Raw genomic sequence first — 23,279 nt, 5'->3', positions numbered from 1 at the left:
TTCAATTTGTTTGTTTAAAATTTAAGTGAGGTTCAGCATAATCAGGGAAGTCTGACAGAGATCCTCGACAATGGCCGATAAATTTTTGAACATCCCCAATTATGATATACTTAATTATCCCTTCTGTATGTCACACATAGTGTTTGAAACATTTAGACACTTAATAAACAAACCTATCAAAAAAAAAATTAAAACGTCCACAATGTTGTTAAACAACCAAATAAGAAAACGTGATTATGAAACTTTAAGGAATATTGTATTAAACAGCCTATTGTCCCCTCTTTCTCTGACACAATTGTCCTTGTTTAGACTACGCGCTGCTGGAGGTCTGGATACCGGAGACCAGGAGAACCGGGACTCAAACCTGCAGGAGCACTCCTCATACACGTCCCAGGAATCGAGGTACAAAGAGTACAGCTCCTCGACTGGTATCCAAGCCTATAGGTAATTATCTTTCCAGTATGGCTTTGAAACCGATTAATATCCGCTAAATTAGAACCGGTTTTGGTACATTCTGAAAAATCATGCATCGTATCGTATTATGGACATAAAATTGAAACGGTACCAGTGTAGTTGGCTCGGAGGCTAGCATAACTGGAATTATTCTTATCATTTTTCACTTTATTAGTTATAGTTAAAGTTGGCCTGACCTTTCTTTACTTATTTTTTTTATCTATCCTATCTAAGTATCTGTTTATTATTATTGATTTCTAATCTAGCATTTTTAACTTTTTAGAGATATTTCATTAGAAAATGTCTATCTCATTCTCTACCGCCCAAACAAAAAAATATTGAACCCTTGTAAACGAAGCCACTTTGAAACCACATTGAAGAAGTAAAAGGAAGATTTTCCATATAAACACAATTTAATGTTTTTCAGGGAAAACATAACCACAGCCAGCAGCGGTTACTCCTCCGGGGCTCACAGTGCCTACACCCGTCATTCATCCGCCTACGGCGGTAGCGGCGGTGCCGATAGAAATCAGGTATATATAGTTTACAAATCCATACCTAGGCTTCTCCAAAATTGTGGCTACTCAACCCAAGTTGGTGGTGGTGCTATCACAAGACATTCCTTGCAGTTACATCCCTCTGCGGCGGCTGCTTATGGTTCTTATAGAATTAGGGTAAGAAATCTAGTTGTAATATTGAGCACTAGATGTCCTTCTGTACTTCTTCTTCTGCACTAGATGTTGTTGTATATGTGTGTTTACAGGTAAAAAATGACAAGACATTAATGGAGTAAGTAAATGAGTATGGACATATTTACATTTTCCAAAGGTTGATCAGCCAATCATTTTAAGGGCTTCTTATCTGCAGTTTTAAAGGGTTATATGCAACTTGTTTCCATTGGGGAACATTGAAAAAACGACTGCCAGGCTGTTGATTGTTGAATTCTTTGAGTCTGCGGTTAAATTCAGTTTTACCTGCGCCTGTTCTGCAGATTGTCATAATATTTAATTGGCCGTCTATTTCTCATTTGCCTACTTAACAGTTTATTCTTTTGTGTCGTTTTATACTGTATAAGCACTGAGTGAAATAATATATCGAGAAACAGATATTTGCACAATTTACAATAGGTACACAAAATGTCATTTTTATGACAGCAGTAAAAGGTGTAATTTGACAATGGATAAAAAATATTGCCAAAAAATACAGCAAAAACACAGTGGCTGTATTTTTGCTAGTAGTAAAAGTGGCAGTACCCCATTTTTATTAGTGGAATGAGAGGGGCTTAACAGTTTCGATTACTATTTACTACAACTACTATGCAAATTCTAGGGCCTTGCTGTATTTTTAGGGATAAGACAAAGGACATTAGATACATCTGCAATTATAAATAAATAGCGCCTTTAGAAGATTATGATTATTGAACTAAATTAATGAGTCGATTACTAATGTAATTTACAGTCAAATGTCCCACTCCTCCCTGACAAAAAGGCAACTAGGTATAAATTTGAGTGCTAAGCGTTATCCCTTTTATTAGTAAAATCCTTTAGATTTTTGGTTGGTTTCACTAAGTTGTACTTCTGCCTCCCCCCTGCCTCCTTTTTTTGAGTGGTCGTCCATTAAACTTTACTTACACTTGTGTAAAACCTATTTCTGCATGGTATACTATTATGTTTCTTAAAATATAAATAAATAAATTAATTAAATTTTAATGTTTTTCAGAACCCAACTACCCTGCTGGAGAACGGTGGATCTGGAAACGGCAATTCTGGCAGCTCTGGTGCTGCAGGACAGCCGCGGCCGCAGCTGCCAGACGTTGAAGACCTAAAAGAACGACTGGCAAGAATTAAAAACCAAGCCGCTTACTAAAAAAAAACTTAGCTGAAACTTTTTATAACTGTGACTAATACAAACAACAAAGTAATTAAATTGTGATTTTTATGTTTTGATGAAAATTCTGGTTGAATTGTCCTATCAACTTTGGACACAGACTTAAATCAACAAATACCCTCTGTTGAATTCTTTATAATGTACCATTAATCAAGAAAGTTTAGAAAAATTATTTTTTTTTCTAGTTAAATATTCTTATTTATAAAAATTGCTTCTTTAATCATCTTGCCAAAATCTTAGTTTAGGCATGACAAAATTAAATTGTTACTTAAATCCTCGAAAATGCCATTTTATCCTGACCTTATTAACATTAATTTATCAGCCACAAATGCCTCTAACACCCCTCAGTTAACCAACCAACTACCCCCCCCCCCCCCCCATGCAAAAATAAAAGACTAGGTACTACTCTAGAGTTAGATTAAACCATATTGGTAGAAAAAAATGTGTTGGACATTTTTACTGCCTTTGCCAAAATTTTCCATATGAGCATATGCCCAAAAAATTTGAAATCACTTATTTTGGTCAATAGATTTAATAGGTCTCAAAGCAAACAATACTTAATTTTGGCGAAGGTGGTATAAATGTCCCAACTCCCGTTCTAAAATAGTGAGTGTTACATGTTCAGGGTCACACGAAAATAACTAAAAAAAATAGTATTAACCCTGACCCTGTGCTTGTAACGTTCACTTTTTTTATATAGCGAAGCAACTCTGTGACTTACTACTATACCACTTGTATCTTATTACTGCCAAGTTATTATGTTACTGTCTTAAAAAGCATTGTCAAAATTAGATTAAAACCTGAATATAGCATAAAATAGTTTCAATATAACTACATGGACCTCTAAAAGTAGTATAAATGTTACAGATTTAGTTAAATTCAAATAAAAAGTGCTATTATTTTCCCTCCATTTATGACTAAAACCAGTTTTAAAATTATGAAATTATGCTTAATTTGTTCTATGCATTTATATTTTATTAAAAAGTTTAAGAACTTTGGTGTTATATAATATCGCCTATTTAACTTTTATTAATAATTTATCATAAAAAATTAATGAAAAGATAACTTTGAATTTTAGTTTTTTATATTTAAAAAAAATCTTTTAATTTTTGACAAAAATCTATGAATAATGTCTCAATTCATAAAAAATACCGGAAAATAGTTGAACAATGTACGGTAACCGTACAAATGGTCGCCAAGAAATATTTCCAGATTTGAACAAAGTTGCTATGTCAAATAGTACAGGTTATAAAAATCTTGAAAATAAATTTCAGCGGCCAAATATAAAATGATGTAAATGGGAGCGATGATTATTGTAAAGTTCTCGTAAAAAAAGTCCCCAATCTTTTAATTACGAGATGTATTCAATAATCCCCGCTTCATATGTTAAAGTAATAAGTAACCATGTGATTTAATCTAAAGTATAATTATTATGTAACCTAAGTGATTTTATTAATATAACAATAAACAGTATTTTATAATTAATTCCTGGTATTTTGATATTCCTATTAAGCGAGCATCTGCTCTATAATTAACCTTTTTCGTCTACAACGCTATATTTTTATTGGTACATTCAAATGGGGGGGGGGGGGGGGGGTTGACACATTTGCTTAAACAGTGAGTATAGGCTTTATCTTTGAGAGGATAGGTTATAAAAGATAAAATCATTCTTATATGATGAATTTTCCCAAGTTTTAAGCTTTTTTGGATAAGCCTCCAGGTCTAGGAGCTGCAGGCCTCCAGGTGGTGTCTGGACAGGTAAAGATAAGAATTAAAGTATTTTTGAAAGAGATAGAGTAAACTTTTAAAAAATATATGCATCTTTTTCCTTCAAATATGTAAATAACATTTAAAAAGATGCATATTTTGTTTTTTAAGTTGACCTCTCAAACTTTTTAAAATTTTTACCCGTCCAGTGACCAATTGGAGGCCTGCATCCTAAACCTGGAGGCCTGCAGCTCCTAAACCTGGAGGCCTATCCAAAAAGTCTTAAAACTTGGGAAAAATTTATCATGTAAGAAAGATTTTATCCCTAATAACCTATCCTCTCAGTCCAAAGATAAAGCCTATACTCACTGTTTACGCAAATGTTTCAAAACTTCCCCCCCCCCCCCCCCAACTTATTCGAAGATAGGAATTAAAAACTGCGCAAGTCCTATCTTTGTATGGTAATGAATTGAGCCTGTTCTGGGCCTAGGCATTCCCCCCTACTACTTGTGTTGCGCACCTGATATAGTAGCAGTACAAACCATTCTTAACGCCTTTAGTTATTAAGAGTAAGACATTAGAGTAAAACACTAGAGGGAGAAAGAGTTAACTAACTGTATCTTCCCATAGCAACCACCTTGTGCAACCCTTCTATTGGGTCATTGAAAATTAACCAATGGTGTCGCTTATGTTAACACAGCCAAGTCTTCTCACCTTCTCAGGAAGGTAGTTGTTAGTATATAATACTACTAGCGGCTTCGCCCCTAGCCTCTAGGGGCTTTGCCCCAAGAGGTTTGATCAAACCAATTTTTCGTATTTTAGATTTAAAATAAAAAAAAAATTTTGGGGGGTGAGGATTTTTTTTTTTTTTTTGGGGGGGGGGGTTTAGTCGACCCCACTATTTTAATTTTAGTTTTAAAAGAAAAAAAATTATTTTTGGGGGGTATTTTTCATTTTTTGGGGGGTTGGGGGTGTCCCACCCCCCAAGAAAATAGTTATAAACTTTCCCGGGACCTATGAGAAGCTACCCTGTAAAGGAGAACCCGATCGGTTCAGCGGTTAGCGAGATCCTTCGCCACAGACAAACAAACAGACAGACATCGTTCTACTTTGTATTATAGATAGATCTGTTATTAAGACCTCTCTTATTAAAGAATTATGTCAGATATTATGTCAGCCACGACCACAATTATGTTAAAGCCAGAAACCTTTGCATTTCGATATAATCCCGACATTTTGACAAACATTGACGTACTTTTTCCCCTTAAATTTGCGTGTTATTGCCATGTTTTTCTCTATTTTTCCTTACATGCGATTTCAAGGTTATTCTTAAGATTAGAGGGAAAAAAATAAAGTTTAATATTTAAGTTGTTATAATCGATAGGGGGGGGGGGGGGTTAATGCAACCATCTCGTAATCAATGTATAAATGGCACTTTGAATTCGAATTTTGATCTGAAAATTTGCATGAGTAGGTAGGTCTTTTTTCCCTAAATCAAATAAAAAGTTGGAAAAGTAACGGCTGCCGGCTCAGCCGTTTAGCCGTTTTGGTTTTTTTTTACGGAAAAAATATCGATAATAACACCCAAAAACTTTTTAAAAATTTCTAGTACCAGCTGTTTAACAGCTAGAATCGACTAAAAAAGGCTGTTAGAAGCTATAAAATGCCAAGAATATCATTTATAGACCAAATAATGTAAAACTATCATTCAAAAAGTTGATTCCAATGATGGATTTGTCCTAAAAATAGCCAAAAACCGGCTTGACTGCTACTTTTTCCAACTTTTTGTTCGATTTAAGGAAAATAGACCTACCAAGGATAATTCATGCAAACTTTCAGATCAAAATTCAAATGTTAATTGCCATTTACTCACTAATTACGAGATGGTTGCATTAAACCCTAACATTAACAACTTGATACTCACAGCTGGCTAAAAAAACGTCACCCCCTTTTCACTTCCTTTATCCCACCCATTTCCCTTCTACTTGAGGAACGAACTGACCAATAAATGTGATATGAACATATTAGCAACCTTGCATGCCCGACAAATAACATTTTCTCTTTAGTGTTAGCGTCTGACAAACGGACGGACAGTAAGTTAAAGAACAGCTTCGCTACTAAATAAAAAGTTCAAAATATTTTTTTAAGTTAAATTATTTATTAGATATAATATAATACAAAATAATTAAGTAGCAAAAAAGACATCTTAAAAATAATACACAAAAAGAACTAATATTTTGATTATCAATATGTCTTCCCTACAGTTTTTCCAAGATAATAATTTTCATTTTTAGATTCCTAGTTTTTATTTATAAATTTAAGGGTGATCCTTAAAAACTTCTTTTCGGACAATGTAACAATTTCTTATCACACTATCTATCAAAAAAGAAGAAGAAATCCTGATACTCTATACATATCCACACAAGTATATAAAAAAATTGCCGCAAACAAAGAATTTTCAGAGCAAAAAGTCAATTTAAAATAAAATAACGAAATAATATGTAAAATCTAAAAAAAAGAAATTTTTACAAATTTTTTAATAAGCATTTCATTTATTATGATTTTCAAAATTCAAGAAAACAAAATAAGCTTATTAAAAAATATTATTTTTGGCGGATTTTTTTTATATATTTGAGGAATTTGAACAGAGCAACAGTAAACATTCTTCTTTTTTAATAAATAGAACAATGAAGAAGGTCATAAATGGAAAAGAACATTTTTATGGAACACCCTGTAGTAGACAGAAATACAAAACTAAATATATATATTGCAAATAGACTAAAAAAAGCATAGACAGAGAAAAATAATTGTATGTTTTACTTTTTACACACGACAAAATTTAATTTTTTTACATACAATATTGATTTTGATACAAAATCACTTCGAGTTAGCCCTGTTGAAATTTTTAAATAACTAATCATGCCCAAAGATTTATATTTTTTCATGTTTTTGTATCAATTTTTATAATTTACATATAATTTAAATTTTTTCTCATTGTTAATTTTACTACATATTGCTACTTGGAATTACTGTGGGATAAAAATAGAATTTTTAAACAAATTGGGCCAAAATTTCCCAATGTTAATAATATAACTTTAATAAAAAAAATAATAATTTTTGATATTCCTGAGCATATAAAAATATGTTAAAACAATAATTGCTATTATATTATGCTTTATAAGAAATAGGGGACATATATAAGTACTTTTATAACTTTTTAACAAATATGTTATTTTACATTTTTATATTAAGGTTTTTAATTCATTTTGACTAGATTCTTACAAATCTTAAATGAACTAGGTTAACAAAACAGGGTAAAATTAGAGCACTTTTAAGGATATAAATAAATAATGGTAACTTTTTTTTCTCGCAATAATCATTGTTTAGTTAGATTTATAACAGTTTTGAGCAACTAAATAAATAAAATGAGCATCTATAACATTTTGTTTGTTTAAGGACCGGACTAGACAATCAAATAAGATTCTGTTCTTCAAATTTTGACATTTTACAGTTTTGACTTTAACAAAGTGTCCGCATATACAAATTAATTACAAAAAAAAACAATATAAAAACAAAATTCATAATATATAGTTATAAAAGTATAATAAAATAAAATAAAGGGGATAGCATAATTTAAAACGCTTGCTAAATTTCCACATAATATTCACTGATTATAATATATTTAAAATATAATATAAATATATAAAAAAAACTTGTTTATAAACTCATATTTTTTAATGTTTGTAATAATGCAGGTTTCAAGAAAAATCCGCAGATAATTTTTCTGTTATTTTGCGGATTTTTGTATTGTAAAAATCCACGAAATTTTTTCACGGATTTTCGGTTTTAAGTTTCTTTTTGATAATAAACTTTTTTTCTGTCGTCTTTTCACCGTTTTTTTTTGTATGTTTAACAACGTCCATTTTCTAACTCCTCTTCGTCCTGAAATAAAAAAAATAAGAATTAATGATAAAGTTTTTGAGCCAACGAATAAGATATTGTTGTTATAAAAATTTGAATACCAGAGTTATAGAGTAGTTGCACTGTTAATAAAAATAATGGGGAGGCGGGGGACATTGGGCTGTTACACAAGTCCCCAAAGTTTTATAATAACATTTTCTTTGGCTCAACAACTTTGGGGACTTGCATTGAATTTTGATTAGATGGTTAATTATGTTGAGTTACCCAACGTTCCATATACTAATTGTAATCAACTGAAGGGGTAATTTTGTGTATCATCATTTGAGAAGTACATCTTTTTATCGGCTTTTGTCTTATCCCTGGTTATAAGCCTTTATGAATGAGATAAAATGCATATCTAGACATAACCTTGCTACATAAACTTACTGATAAGAACATTTTTATGGTAGCCACGTACCCAGGGAGTAAGAATAGGGCAACGTAAGATTTTTAAAAATTTCTAAAATCATAAACTCATCTTTAAGTTGCTTAAAATTATTAGACGTATAACATTTTTCATGGATCTAAAGGGATAAAACAATTACTGATAAATTGATGTACATTCCCAAGGATGATACACATTATTATACCTTCTGTAGATTAAAATTATTGGTGGAAATGTTCGAACACTCAACTTATTTAACCAACCAATCAAAACGAATAAGAAAACGTTCTCATAAAACTTGGAGACTAGTGTATTAAACAGCCCATTTTCCCCTTCTTTCTAATAATTTTTACTGTTTTTATATCAACATAAGACAAAGTGTCATTAGAATAACGTCTTCTCGATGATATGTCAGCCATTACATTTTTTTAATTATTTTTATTACCCATCGTTGCTGCGCTACTGATTACCTAAAATTTCCCTTTTTTTTGGTCCCATTATCGTAAACTAAAACGGTCGTTTATGTTTATAATATTGATTAAATCAGCGCATAAAAAGTCCTCTCTCTACTGAAGCGAAGATTTTCTACAAAATGGAATCACAGCAACTCTACAATTATCAATGCTTTCATCATGCTTTTTCTAATTAATAGCTATTATATGAAAGAATAATCCTATTTAAATCAAACTATGTAGGAAGGTTAGATCAAGGACGTGCAAGCTTTTTATTTTGAGGGGGGTAAAAAGGGGGGGGGTCCAAACACCCCTTAACCCCCACACCCTTGGACGTATATGCGTCAAAACTTAATAATTAGGGGTTTATTGACTTTTTATTGTCATGGATTTTCATGGATGTTATCATCCTTGTTTAGACTACATAATGACCTGTAAAGTTTTTGTTTGGATTTCAACCAGGGAGGGAGGGGACATTATACTAATAATTACACTGGTACCCAAAGTCTTATAAATATGCCCTTTCATTGGTTGGTTCAGAAACTTTAAGAACTTTAATTGAATGTTTGGTTTAATTTTGATTTTCATCCTTTGGAATGTATAGAAATTTATTATCGCCAATTGTCTTATCCCTCAATATCCCTGCATTTAGTAGACTAATTATTCGGGTTGAGCCGGATATCCGATTTGGCCGGATATCCGGCCGGTTACCGGATATTGAAGACAAGGTGTCATAAGAATTATTGGATATCCGGCTGATTTTTACTGCCGTATATCCAGTTATCCGACCGCATATCCAGTGATTTTCCGGATATCAGCGTGGGTCAGATATCCGACCGGATACCAGATATTGAAACTATCCGGATACCGAATATCTGGTATCCGGTATCCGGCCAAAAAAGTATCCGGCCCATCGACTAGGGAAGAGGACAGTATAAGAATAGGTGCTTTCACTCATGCATATTAATGGACCATAGCCCAACCCCCCCCCAAAAAAATTCTTTTTTATTAAAACACAGGGTCTGCGGCAATTTTGTATTTGTAGGGGGCTCATCTAACCCTTTTCTAACCTAACCTAAATTTTAATAAAATTTTAAAGTTTAAACTAAATTGGACTATTTCAACAATTTTAAATCAAGCTTTAAAATCATTAGCAATGCAGAATGTATAACCTTATAATAAAGTAACAGGTTGTTTGTTTTTTTGTTTGTATGATTTTACCGAAGGATCTCGCTAACCGCTGAACCGATTGGGTTCTCCTTAAAATAGCTTCTCATAGGACCTGGGAAGGTTTATAACTATTTTTGGGGAGGGTACCATCACCCTTCTAAGAGGAATTTTTTAATAGTCTCGTCTTTCCTTAGAGACTTTAACGCAACATAGATAATTTTTTTTTAAATTTGATATTTGAAATAAAAAACAAACATATACAGTGCCACTAGAGGCCTCTAGGGGCGTAGTTGCTAGTTATATTATTAAAGCAGAATAGATTTTCTTCAAATGAAACTTAAATGACCAACATACTAACCACAAAGGCCTAAAATTCGCCTCGCCATTTTGATTTGATTTTTGTGTAGAAACTTTGCGTATTACTTTACAATCTGTAATAGAAATAATAGATTCTTATCAAACAGATAGAAAGGGATGGGACAATGTACGAAAAATTCATCTTTCTAGCCATAAGTTTGTGTAAAATCGCAGGGATCTAAAGGTATAAGTCAACGGACGATAAATACAAGTTCATCCCCAATGATGCATCATAAAATTACCCCTTCTATACATTACAATTAGTGGTTGAAACGTTTAGACACTTAACTTAATGAAACAACCAATCAAAATTCAAAGTTGTTAAGTCAACGAATAAGAAAAGATTATTATAAACTTTGAGGACTAGTCTAATAAACAACCCATTGTTCCGTACCTCCCTGGTAAAGTCGACTGTAAATATTGGAGAAAGAAATTTCGCCACCATTGCCCCTTCCCTCCCTGATAAATAATAGATTGTTATCAATAGAAAATAAAGAGAAATAAAAGCTGTGTGCAAATACATATTTGGTGTGCTATGATTTACACAAAAATGCAAGCCACAAAATCCGCAACTTATTGCTAAAACAACAAAACACCATTTATTCTTATCATAAATAAAATTAATATAGTTTGCTATAATGCTTTTGACAGTATACATATTAATGGACAATTGAGTATTGAACTAATGAACACATAGTAGGAATAATCTGACCATATTATTAAATTGTAAGTGTACATGGCAGATTTTTTATAATAAATGTCTAAATATGCACGAAAATCTTCTTCTGCTAGAAATTATTTTAATTTGAATGACTTATTGTGTCTTATTGGTCATCTTTGACTAATAAATCTATTCACTATTGCGATTCTGAAAGAATTTGCAGAAGAGAACGCACATTAATGTTTATTTGGTCTTTAACCCTTTGCACCCGACCAATACATGCATTTAAAACGTTTACAAAATGACGCCAAATATTATTTCATAAATCAGCCAAAAACATATTAAATATACAATCAAATTTGAATGGAAATTTTCAATATACTTAAACCAATTTTTTTAAAAACAATATTATAATTTCATAATAAAACTGTTTGTTGGAATAAAGAAACTCCCAATATGCATTCTAATAATTGATATATAATTACTTGGATATTGCACCAGATTTTCGTCTACTATAAAATGTTTCTTCCAGTTGGCTAATATAATAATACCCCCATCAATCCCCTTTTCCCCTCTACTGAAGGAATCTACTCTGACCATTAAATGAACATTATACTAGCAACCTAAATTGACGCAAAAATTTCCCTGTCATAATATCCACGTATTATATATCCATTATTCTAATTAACAACAAAGGAATCAGAGATAAGTATATGGCACTGCAAAAAAATTAAATGTCTTTTCAACAGTCCCCCGAAAATATAGGAAAATATTGTGTATTGATATTTTTGTACCATATTTTTTTCTTCGAATGAACTATCCCTTCTTCCTGCAAAGGAATGCGCTGGGAAGTGCAGCTTTAAGAAAAAACGTTCAAAGGATAAATTAAGAAAAAAAATTAACGGAGCTGCTCCATAATTAATTTGTGTTTGTTTGTCTATCTGCTTCTGCACTACCAAAGGCATTATCTAAGCATCTCAAAAACATACATCCTAGGAAGAAAGGTAACATTGGACTGTAAATTATACTGGTACCCAAAGTTTGTAAATTATACTGGTACCCAAAGTTTGTAAATTATTCTGGTACCCAAAGTTTGTAAAAATTGTGGGTTCTTCTTTGAATTCTGACTGTTAAATACAATATGATAGAGTTCAAACTTACTAACCGATAATTTTAATTTACAGATGGGGTAATTTTGTTTATTATCATTGTGGATTTATATCAATTTATCGTCCATTGTCTCATCATTGGAGTACAATTTTCTGCAGTTATTGTTATCAACAAAGAAAAATCCTTTCTTTAGTTTCTATTTCAGTTGTATATTATCATTTATGTACGATATCGTTATTGTTTTTTTTGTCAAAGAATTTGATAATTTATTAATCTTAGAATAAAATTTTTATTACTGCAATAGTTTACGAACTATACTTAACAATTGCATATCTTTACCAAGTTAAACTTTGATGCTGTTATTATATCAACATAACACAAAGTCATAATATCATTATTAGAATATTGTTATCATAATGAACTGTATTTATTTACTTCACCAATGATTTAAAATAAAATTATCCACTTTAAAGATTACAATTATTGGTTTAAAGTTTGGCTACAGCTAGTTTGAACCAACCAATCAAGATTTTAAAAAGCTCCCAAAAGTATTTATAAAACTTTGGGCACTATTACAAAGAGCAAACCCTTTGATTGCATGATCTTTGTTTGGAAGTCCTTAATATTCAGGCGATTCTAATAGTTGTCGGTTTGAAAAGTATGTATAAATACCCAGGGAGGGAGAGAACATTTATTATACTAGACCCCAAAGTTTTATAAGAACGTTTTATAATTCGTGGGCTGAACAACTTTGGGGACTTTTATTCAAATTTGATTGGTTGATTTTTTAAGTAGAGTTTCCAAACATTTCAACCACTAATTGTAATCTACATAAGGGATAATTTTGTGTATCATCATTTGGGATGTACTTGAGTTATCGGCCATTGTCTTATCCCTTCAGATCGCTGAGAAATTCCATGAAATTGATATTGTATGTCAACACGATGCCTCTACGTTTAACAGTGCATCAGTTTACAAATATTTTTACAGCTTTAAATGTATAGTAAAAGTGCATTATTGTTCATACATTTTTTTTCTCAAATAAACTTACACATTAAATCTGAACATAAAAAATAATGTACACATCAAAAAAATGCAGTAAGTTTTTAGTTTGTTTTTTAAGATCTCGTTAACCACAGAACCGATTTGTTTCTTCATTTTAAGGAAACTTCACATTGTAACATATTGTTTGGTTTTGGGCTATTTTATTTTGAAGTTTAAGTATTGAGATGATTTAGTGCAATTTTTCTGCCCCTCTACTCCTATTTTGATTACAAAATCCCTAGATGCTAGGGGTGTAGCCGTTAGTAAACTTATAACTACTATATTGATATAATCACAGCTGTAAAGTTTAATATTGGGAAGGGAGAGAGCATTGGATCGTAAATAACACTTGTACCCAAAGTTCTATAAACATATCCTCTCATGTGTTTGCTTTAAAACTTTGAGTACTTTTATTTAATCTTGATTGGTAGGTTCATACAATTCAACCATAATTCTGATCTAAAAAAGAGGTAATTTTGTCTATCATCATTAGGGATATAAATATAATTTTAGTCCATTGTCTTATCCCTCAAAATCGCTGGGCAAAGCTACTTATATGCTCAAATTGTAAATGGAAAGTTTTTGCAGATATTTGTCAAAGGAAACTATTTCGCTAATGAGAACTTAATTACTATTTTTTCTACTAATGGCTAAGCCCCTTGCTTCCAGGGGTAAGTCCTATGAGAAGAGAATCCTAAATATCCCCCTATTATATTTATTTGATAACATAATGTTAGGAAGGGGGGGAGGGGACCATAGGCGTCTGAAGGGGTGTTTGCCACACTCAAACTTTGAAGCATCTTATTTTACTCCCCTAAAAATAAAAAAAAGCTTGGACGTCCCTGGGGGGATAATAGGGACATATCTCTTGAGAGGGGTTAGCCACACCCCCAAAAATTATATATATTTTTTCTTGAATATTACCTAAAGAACAAAATTGATCCAAAACTTATTTTTTTAAACCAGAAAACAAGACAATATATCAAATTTATAACAGCATATTATACAGTTGGAATAAAAATAATAGTTATTTCTCGCATTGTATTATAAACAGCTTTCCGCGGATATAGAATGTACAATTATAAGATTAAAACCAGTTGTTTATTCGTAGAAAGCTGGATATAATACGATGCTAGACATAGTTTTTTCGTATGGATGAGAACCGGTTCCTATCCACCGGATTCGAATGAATGCGAGAAATAAATTTAATAACTGAAAGACATAAGCCTATAGCATATTTTAGAGTATAAGCAGGTCTAAATAAATTGACACCTAGAGGAAACAGGCCATAACGTTTCAAAATCTATTTGCAGTTTCTTCAAAAAAAATGCATAAAAGTTTTGTGCATGTCGTAAAAATTTTGCATTATTTATAGACTCGCCAAAAAAATATTGTCATTTTCCCTTTAAATAATGGACTTATTATTATCCTACTTTATAAAGAAGTAAGTTTTTTTTTGTCGGTTAATATCTCGAAACAATTAAATTCTCCACTAAAAGGAAGCTTTATTTTTAATTATGGGTGGCTTTGTGCTATTTATTAGTCTATTCTTACTCCTCCCTCCCCTTATATGTACATTGCAAGCTTTGGTGGAAAAGTTTGAACACTGTTACTTTGTACAATCCAATCATGATCCAGATTACTCCCTCTTAATCTAGCCAATGGTAGAACGAGTTTATGGATGAGTTTTATTGGTCCCGAGTCCAACAAAACAGGATAGTAAATTCATGATTTTATATTTATTTTTAGTGGCAATTCTCTATTATCCGACACAAGAGTTTTCAGTATGGCTTAGAATTGATTTTAATGTAAAGAATATTAAATGGATTTGGTGCCATACTGATGCTGTGAGTATTGGTGCAAAAAATGGGGACAAATTTCAAATTGTTTTGGCGTGTGACGTCATACCCCCATCTCTTTTCTAGGGGGTTTCTTTCCTCCTTCCCTTTTCTTTCCCCTCACTTGTGACGTAAATATCAGCCCCGTCAAATCAATTTAAAATTTGCACCAATACTCACAGCATCGCCATACTGAAAAAGGTTTAATTTTATAAATCTATTGCTGAGTTGCTTGAAATTGATATGCTTGAAATAATTTTCTTGCAGTTAAATAATTTTTATTATTTCTATTTTTATTATAACTTATAATTAAGAAAATAATAATATTTTAACATAAGTGTCATTTTTAAAAAAAACCGAAGCTTTTCTTTATTAGAGCTGGCCCATGCGTAATAGATAGCTCTTTTCGTTGATTTAAGCATGTTAGAATTGTCCTGTCGATTTCAAACTTCACATGATAATTCTTGTAAAAGGTTCAATTTAAAGTAAGTTGCAACTCTAATTATTCCTTAAAAGTTACCACTTCTGTAGATCAAAATTAGTGATTGAAACGCTTGAACACTTAACTAAATAAAACAACCAATCAAAATTCACTAAAGTCCACGAAGTTGTTGAACCAACGAATAAGAAAACGTTATTGTAATAGTGCAATAGTTAAACATAATATTATTATTACATGATAAAATTAAAAGTGTGTTTTTTGGCCCGGGTGCTCAATTATATCATATATTTCAATTTCGTTTGACCTTTCCGCCAAAACTTTTTGTCTTTGCTTACACCCCTCTCATCCTCTTCCAATTTTCAAGGCGTGGGGGGGGGGGGTGATGGGGGGCACAAAAAATCTTGTGGATGTGCATGCGATGTTTCATGTTTGGTGCGTGCGCGAATTGTGATAAGTTTTCTCTAGGAATCCAGGGGAGAAAGTTTTATGAATATGCACGTTATCTAATTCGTTGGATAAAAAACTTTGGGTGATTTTTATGAATTTTATTTGTTGGTCCAAACTTTTCAACCAACTATTTTTATATATAGAAGTGGTAATTTTGTCTATTATCATTAGATACGTAGAGTGATTTATCGTCCATTATAAAAATTGTTAATTCATATTCTTATCCGTGGAAAGTTAGCTTTTCCTCATACTTCATTTCTTCTATGTATATAAGCTAACCAAGTCTTTTTACATCACACTGTAAAAAAAATCCCTTATTTTTATGGAAATAATATGTATATTAAAATAGTACCCAAAGTTTTGTAACCCCGTTATACTACCCCTTGGCTTCATAAATTTGGGTATTTTTAAAATGTGATTGGTTTGCTCCGAACTTAAAGTTTTCAAACTTTTCAACCATTAATTTTCAGCTACAGAAATGATAATTCTGAGCTGGATCTTTAAATCATTTTAATGGTGATTTAGATCTGGGTGCGCTGTGATTGGCTGAAATTTGGCGCACCCCGATTTGGTTCACCACTAAAATGATTTAAAGATCCAGCTCGGTTCATTATCGTTTGCAATATCGACATTAAGATGTACATCCCAAATGATGATAAACAAAATTAACCCTTCCAATTCCAAAAGTTAAGAATAATCGGTTGAAAAGTTTAGGCACTGTTAGTTTGTACAACCCAATCAAGATTTGGTAAAGGTTCCCAAAGTGTTTGAGAGTACGAGTACGAAAACGTGTTTAAAACTTTGGGTCCCAGTAAAATTTACAGTCAAATGTCATTTATGACATGATACTAAATAATCTTTTCAAATTATCTCTACTATATAACGCTCTTCTAATAATTACATTATGAATCAAATTTTGTTGATATAATAAATTTTTTTTAAAGTATACTCTTTTTCTATTCCTCTCTGCTTCTTGACCATATTTACATACATATAGCAGAAGTTCTTTTTAAATACTTTTAAACATAATTTCTCTTTAGAAAAGCTTTTCTATAATTGGGGTAGGTCCGTCCGTAACGTAATTAGGCATGTTAGAATATCGATTTCAAAATGATTCCTGTAGTAGTTACTCTATAATCGTTACCAGAAAGTCATTTTTATGTGATGAAATTATCCGATTGGTCTGATTTTTTAAACAATTATTCCTAGGACAACAAAGTACATTGTTATAAGCGAAGCATCTCTATAATCAAGTCCTAAAAATGTTTGTATGTCTTTAACAATATCCTGTATTTAATAAGGTTTTCAACAGATTTAAAATTTTGTTTCGTTCGACTTTTATACATTTATATTCTGATTATTCAGTTCTGACACTCTACAAGTGTTAATGTTCGTTTGTCCTTCGCTTTTATGGATGTTGTCATACTTATTAAAATTATAGCTGTTACGTTTCATTCCAATGTTTTTCATATATTTCATTTAGTAATTATGTTTTAAATTGCGAAATACACCAAAGAATCACTGTTAAACTAAAGACTTGTATTTATATCGACAAAAAAACGGAATTTAAGTCGACAAAACCCATAAAAGTTGGATGTCAGCGAAATTAACACGTATTGTTAAAATTATGATACTAAATTTTGTAAATATTTAAGATATTTTTATATTATACCAGGAATTCTTCAGGAATAAGACATTGGACAATAAATTTATGTACATCTCTATTATGATAAACAAAATTACCCCTTTCTATAGATTAGAATTTTTACATGAAAAGTTGGACAATCATGTACTGAGAAGACATGTTTAAAAAACTTTGGTTACCGGTATAATTTACACCCCATTGTCCCCTCCCTCCCTGTATACATTTATGTTAGTTATTGTAAAAACAAAGCATTACTAATTTCCCCAACTGTAGTATCAAACCCACTCCTTTTCAAAGAGAATTTACATAAATGTTAAAAATTAAAAAAATAAATCTTATTTTGCTTTTTATGAAATGAACATAATCATTCTTTTTAGATCGGGTAATGCAGGATGGCTCTTTGAATTAATATAATATTAACATGCCCAACTAGAAAATGTTAATTTCTAAACTTTAGATTAAAACTTCCTGATTTTAAAATTTCAAACAATATTCTAAATAAAAAAACATTCTTTGATGTAGGGAAAAAAGTTAGGGATCGCTGATTTAAACCCGCTAAAAAGCTTAAAAAACGGTTTACCATATCATTAGTTAGGGAGGGGACATTGGACTGTAAATTACACAAGTACCCAAAGTTTTATAATATCGTTATAAGGCTCGTAGTAATTTTAATTGGTTCGTTCCAAAATATTTGTGTTGAATTTTTTTATCTTATCTTATCTAGCTGATTTTATCAGTTAAAAACGTCAATTTTCCTGAGGCTAACGTGCGGCTGCCGAGCCTTAAAGAAAAAAAATGACCTTAATCCAGCCTTATACCTATTTCTAGCAAAAAGATTTTAAGAATTTTTTGGCCCAAGGGGAAGAAATAGGGAAAATTTTAGAACAAATAGTTTTGATTATTTTTTTTTAGCATAAATCACATTATTTGGACATATTAACATACTCCATACAAAAAATTCTTTTATTGAATAATTAATTTTTAATAAAGTAAAATTTTCTGCAGAACTGCTTGCTTTGATTGTCATCAATAAAGTAATATATTTTTATATTTATAAAAAACGAGGGAAAAATTTAAAAAAAAAAATTGAGGAAAAACACGCACATTCCATATCAAAAGATAGAATTTTCAGAGAAAAAAAACTAGAGGGACATGAAAGACTAAAATATGTGGAGAACTTGAGGATAAAGGGAAAGATATCAAAGGGATCAATAGACAAAAAGGGAAAGGAGATAAAAGGGATTGAAAGAGGGATGGAGGGGGGAGGGGAAGGAGAGTTAAATCAACTTTTTGCAACGTTTTCAAATATTGTAATATGATGGACAATACATATATGACCACCCACTCACATACACACACACACATACTCACACACACACACACAAAACTTGAAACTTGGTATAAATAACAAATGTAATAAGTCTTGATTACATAGCTAGGCATGTTTTACTTCTAGTAAAAGTAATTATGGCTTATTGTAAAATAAAGAATTTAGATAACATTTTTATTTTCTTTTTATCGGCTCTTTTAGTTTATTAAACTAAAGGCGTATTTTTAGTGTCAAATAACTTTGGATATGAAGGTATTTCAGGTCCTAGGACAAACGCAGGAGTCCCAAACGTCGGAGTGGACAAACGTAGGAGTAAACACTTAACATAACCCAACCTATTTTTTAATGCCAAACCCCGGGGGGGGGGGGGATTTTTTTTGTACATTTATATCTTAACCTAACCTAATCTGTATAGAAATACTTAATTAAATTAATATTTCAACACTCCTGCGTTTATCCACTCCGACGTTTGGGACTACTGCGTTTGTCCTGGAACCGTATTTCACTTTAAGTGCATGGCGAGCAATAAAAGAACCGACCACCTTATTTTTGAATTTTTTCGTGTATTTTTTTTTACAGGGGGCCCAAACCCTGAAGGCTAACCTCTGAACCCAACTTAACCTGACCTAAAGTAATAAACAAACACAATAAAACCAATTCTTCCTATTTACAGTTTATATTAAAATAGGATATAGGGGCTGTGCTCTACTAGGCACTTTGAGTGAAACCACCAGGTGAGGGGCAATGGAATGTTTATTAAGAGTCCCAAAAGTTTTATGTTAATGTTTCCTTATTGATTGGTTTAACAACTTTTGGGACTTTTATGGAATTTTGATTGGTTGGTTCATTTAGTTGAGCGTTCAAACTTTTCAACAACTAATTGTAATCTACAGAAGGGATATCCGGTGCTTGCTTACATGTGAAGACCGGAGCACCGAAAACCCCCCCCCCGCTTAGTTTTGACAAAAATCAAAAATAAGGGGGGGGGTAGTTTTTAACCCCCCCCCTTAATTTTGAAGAAAATCTAAAATAAGGGGGGGGGGGTAGTTTTTTCACTGTACAACACGCCAGAAAGTTTGGGCAAAATTAAAACCTTTTACTGGCCAAAGTCAATAAATAAGGAAATTATGCCCCAAAACATGAATATCCCTGTAATAAGGTTTCCCCTCTGGTATACTGGATTTTCTTGATTTACCTCACTCAACTTTCTGGCGTGTTGCACAGTGAAAAAACTACCCCCCCCTTATTTTTGATTTTCTTCAAAATTAAGGGGGGGGTTAAGTCTTTGCCTTGCTGAGCACTTTTCCTCCTTGCCTTTTCCAGACATTAAAAAACTACCCCCCCCTTATTTTTGATTTTTGTCAAAACTAAGCGGGGGGGGGGGGGGCGTTTTCGGTGCTCCAGTCTACCACATGTAAGCAAGTACCGGATATCCCTTAAGATCCACAGTGTTAAGAAAACATGGACTTACCCTGATGGGGGGGAAGTATTGATGCTGTTGTAAGCGTTGCAGAAACATGTTCAGCATTGGAATATCCCTTAACACTCGATCCTGAAATATCAAAATGTTAAAAGTTGCCCCATCCAATAAAGTCGTAACACTCGATCCTAAAATATCAACATGTTAAAAGTTGCACCATCCAAATAAAAAATAATTTATGAATTAATCCCTTATGTCATTTCAAATTATGTTTGTAAACAATATGAGGCCTTTTTGTCCATTGTCTAATCATTTTCTAAAATTTATAGAAAGCAGTATTATTTCTAAATTGAAAAATCACAAAACCTTTTAATTTTAATATTTATCTATGAGACTATTCTATATATCTGTTTGGACATTTGAATGCTTGTTAGTAAGGTTTTTATGCATGAAGCTTAAATTCTCGAAAATTCCTGGTCCGAATGGCTTTATTTTTTAAGGGAAGTTTTATAAATGTATTCAGGTGGTTTTATGCTATTTTCCTGGCCTCCTACACCCTCTCCTTAGGTCCAGAAGGAACCCGGTATTAGTGTCGGACTGGTTATGACTTAACAAAAAAAAATTAGCCAATGAGAGGCTACTATGAATTTTACCATTGGTCAATAATGTCCTCTCATTGGCTAATTTTTTTTGTTACGTCATAATCAGTCCGACACTAATACCGGGTTCGTCCAGAAGTAAAGAAATCAGCATAGTCATGATGTTCTATTCCTAAGCTCAACGCCTATTGGGTTCAAATCCTATTGGGCTCTACTACACCATTCTCTGCCTAACCTAACTAAATCTTTACCTTTGTGTAGTGAGGGCAGGGCCTATCTTGTGTATTGCTGGGCCCATGGTAGCATTGAGCGGCCCCTGTGCCTGCTGAACTGCCCACTGGTGAATAATAAGACTCGCTGCGGAGCGCGGCATTCGTCGCATTTACGCGCTTCCGATGCTTGCTCGAGCTGATGTGCTGAAAAAGAAGAAATAAAAATATTTTTTTTACATAGGTCTCTATCCAACAAAATCAGATCAAACATTCAAAACTAGTGAAATTAGGCCTTTTATGTTTTGCTAGGATTCGAAATTTGTACCTAAAACGCCAAGAAACAAGAAAAATATGACAAATTTAACATATGACTTTTTGGACATTATGTACTTGACATAAAAATATGATTATTATGGCCTTTATTATGAAAACTTATGACAAAATTATGACCATTTGTGACAAAATTTTGACAATTTATGACAAAATTTTGACAATTTATAACAAAATTTTGACAATTTATCACAAAATTATGACAATTTATTAAAAAATTATGACTTACCTGGGACATTTGTGACTTTGAGTTGAGTCGGATATGACAAACATCGCACCAATAAATTTCTCCTAAAAACAGATAAATTATTACAATTGAAAGATGGCTCCTTAATAAAATAAGATTATATCCAATTTTGTGTAATATGTCCGTCTGAAGAATAAGATATTAGTAACCGCTCAACCGATGATGTTGTGATTCTCAGGGAATATACCTACTGGTTTAAAGCTATTTTCCAGTAGGGTGGGACACCCCCTCCAGAAAAACTAACGAATCCAATTTCTTTAACAAGAGTACATAGGGGCGAAGCCACTAGTGATAAATATTACAGTACAAAGCGGACGAGACACTTTATAATGGCTACAACCAGGGATATAAAGGGATAAGACAATGGTCGATAAATTGATGTACATCCGAAATATTAATACACAAAATAACAACCTGCCTGTAGATTACAATTAGTGGTTAAAAAAGTTTAGACACTCAACTCAATAAACCAACCAATCAAAATCCATTAAAAGTTCTCATATTTGTAAGCCAATTAATGAGAAAACGTTATTATAAAACTTTGGGGACCATTGTAATAAACATTCTATTGTCCCCTTCCTCCCTGCTTTATAATGGCTACAACTCATTTTTATTTACAGATCTAATGTATCTATTTTTGTAACCACTGAACCATACACTATTGGGTAAGAAAGTTTGCCAGTCTAGCCATGTTAATCTGGATGCTTTATGTTGACATTGAATATCAATTTTTATGTCGACTATTTGTGCATTAGCTTACTATATATTTTGTAAACTACTTGTTGCTACGCTCCTAGCATCTAAGAGCTCAGTGTTCAAAGATGCAAAGAAGGGGCAGAAAAATAGGCTAAAACCGTTCCAAGACTTGAATCTAAAAATAAAATAGCCTAGAACCATCCAGGGAATCATATGAAGCTTTACTTAAAAAGGAGAATTCAAACAGTTCAGTCAAAATACAGATCTTGAGCTTCAGACAAAAAAAACAATACTACTTTTTATAATAGGATATAAATTTTTTGTCTGATTTTTACGTCAACATTTCCAGTAAAAATTGACTTAGTCTTATGTCGACATAATAATATCAAAACTTAGTTTAACTAGGGATAAATTGAGCAAAAGAGAAACCAATTTAAAAACAAGGATTATAACATCCATCCATTTTATAAGTAGGGTATTATCAATCAATTATGATTTTAAATACATATTTCTATAACACATTTGATGTTATAATTTGTCCATATAGGACGTACAGACAGACAAATTGTAGAGTAGCTGCGCTACTCCCGAATATTCATGACCAGCCAATTTAACAAATTTGTCAAGCCTGATTTCTTTAGGCAAATTTTTTTCCAGCAAAGCTACTCCACATTATTTTGGTGTCAGTATGTCCAACGTTTTCGGCCTGAATAATATCCAGGTAGGGAGGGGACAATGAACTATAAATCATGCTGGTACCTAAAGTTTTATAAAAACATTCTTGAATTCGTTGGCTTAAACACTGTAGTAATCTTGATTTGACTGGTTTAACTATTCATAATTCAACCAATGATTTTAATATTCAGAAGGGGTAATTTTGTTTATCC

General features: G+C 32.1%; 2 protein-coding genes across 4 annotated transcripts in view; one reads left to right on the top strand and one right to left on the bottom strand.

Annotated features, from left to right (window-relative positions):
• The window catches only part of msps (msps cytoskeleton-associated protein 5), a 49,453-nt gene extending 45,628 nt beyond the window's left edge, over window positions 1-3,825 (top strand). The window contains exons 50-53 of one of the 3 annotated variants that reach the window (XR_013884415.1): window positions 310-444; window positions 881-986; window positions 2,173-2,739; window positions 3,041-3,825. Coding sequence is in view for 1 of the 3 variants with exons in the window: in XM_080178179.1 (XP_080034305.1) it covers window positions 310-444; window positions 881-986; window positions 2,173-2,319 (388 nt within the window). In the remaining 2 variants the exon portion in view is untranslated. Of the gene's footprint in view, window positions 1-309; window positions 445-880; window positions 987-2,172 lie in introns of all 3 variants that reach the window. The other 2 variants (XR_013884414.1, XM_080178179.1) reach the window with 2 other exon arrangements.
• Window positions 3,826-6,185: 2,360 nt separating this feature from the next.
• Window positions 6,186-23,279, bottom strand: part of LOC145333029 (uncharacterized) — a 243,153-nt gene continuing 226,059 nt past the window's right edge. Inside the window, exons 21-24 of the mRNA XM_080178178.1 lie at window positions 21,679-21,740; window positions 21,159-21,323; window positions 20,360-20,440; window positions 6,186-7,989 (exon numbers count right to left, since the gene is read on the bottom strand). Of these exons, the coding sequence (XP_080034304.1) occupies window positions 7,957-7,989; window positions 20,360-20,440; window positions 21,159-21,323; window positions 21,679-21,740 (341 nt within the window). The 3' untranslated portion in view covers window positions 6,186-7,956. The remainder of the gene's footprint in view (window positions 7,990-20,359; window positions 20,441-21,158; window positions 21,324-21,678; window positions 21,741-23,279) is intronic.

Source organism: Acartia tonsa, chromosome 12 (assembly GCF_053477335.1).
Source record: "Acartia tonsa isolate MP-2025a chromosome 12, ASM5347733v1, whole genome shotgun sequence".
Classification (NCBI taxonomy): Eukaryota; Metazoa; Arthropoda; class Copepoda; order Calanoida; family Acartiidae; genus Acartia; species Acartia tonsa.
The sequence above is the reverse complement of the archived record's forward strand: the minus strand, read 5'-3'. Positions and strand labels throughout refer to the sequence as shown.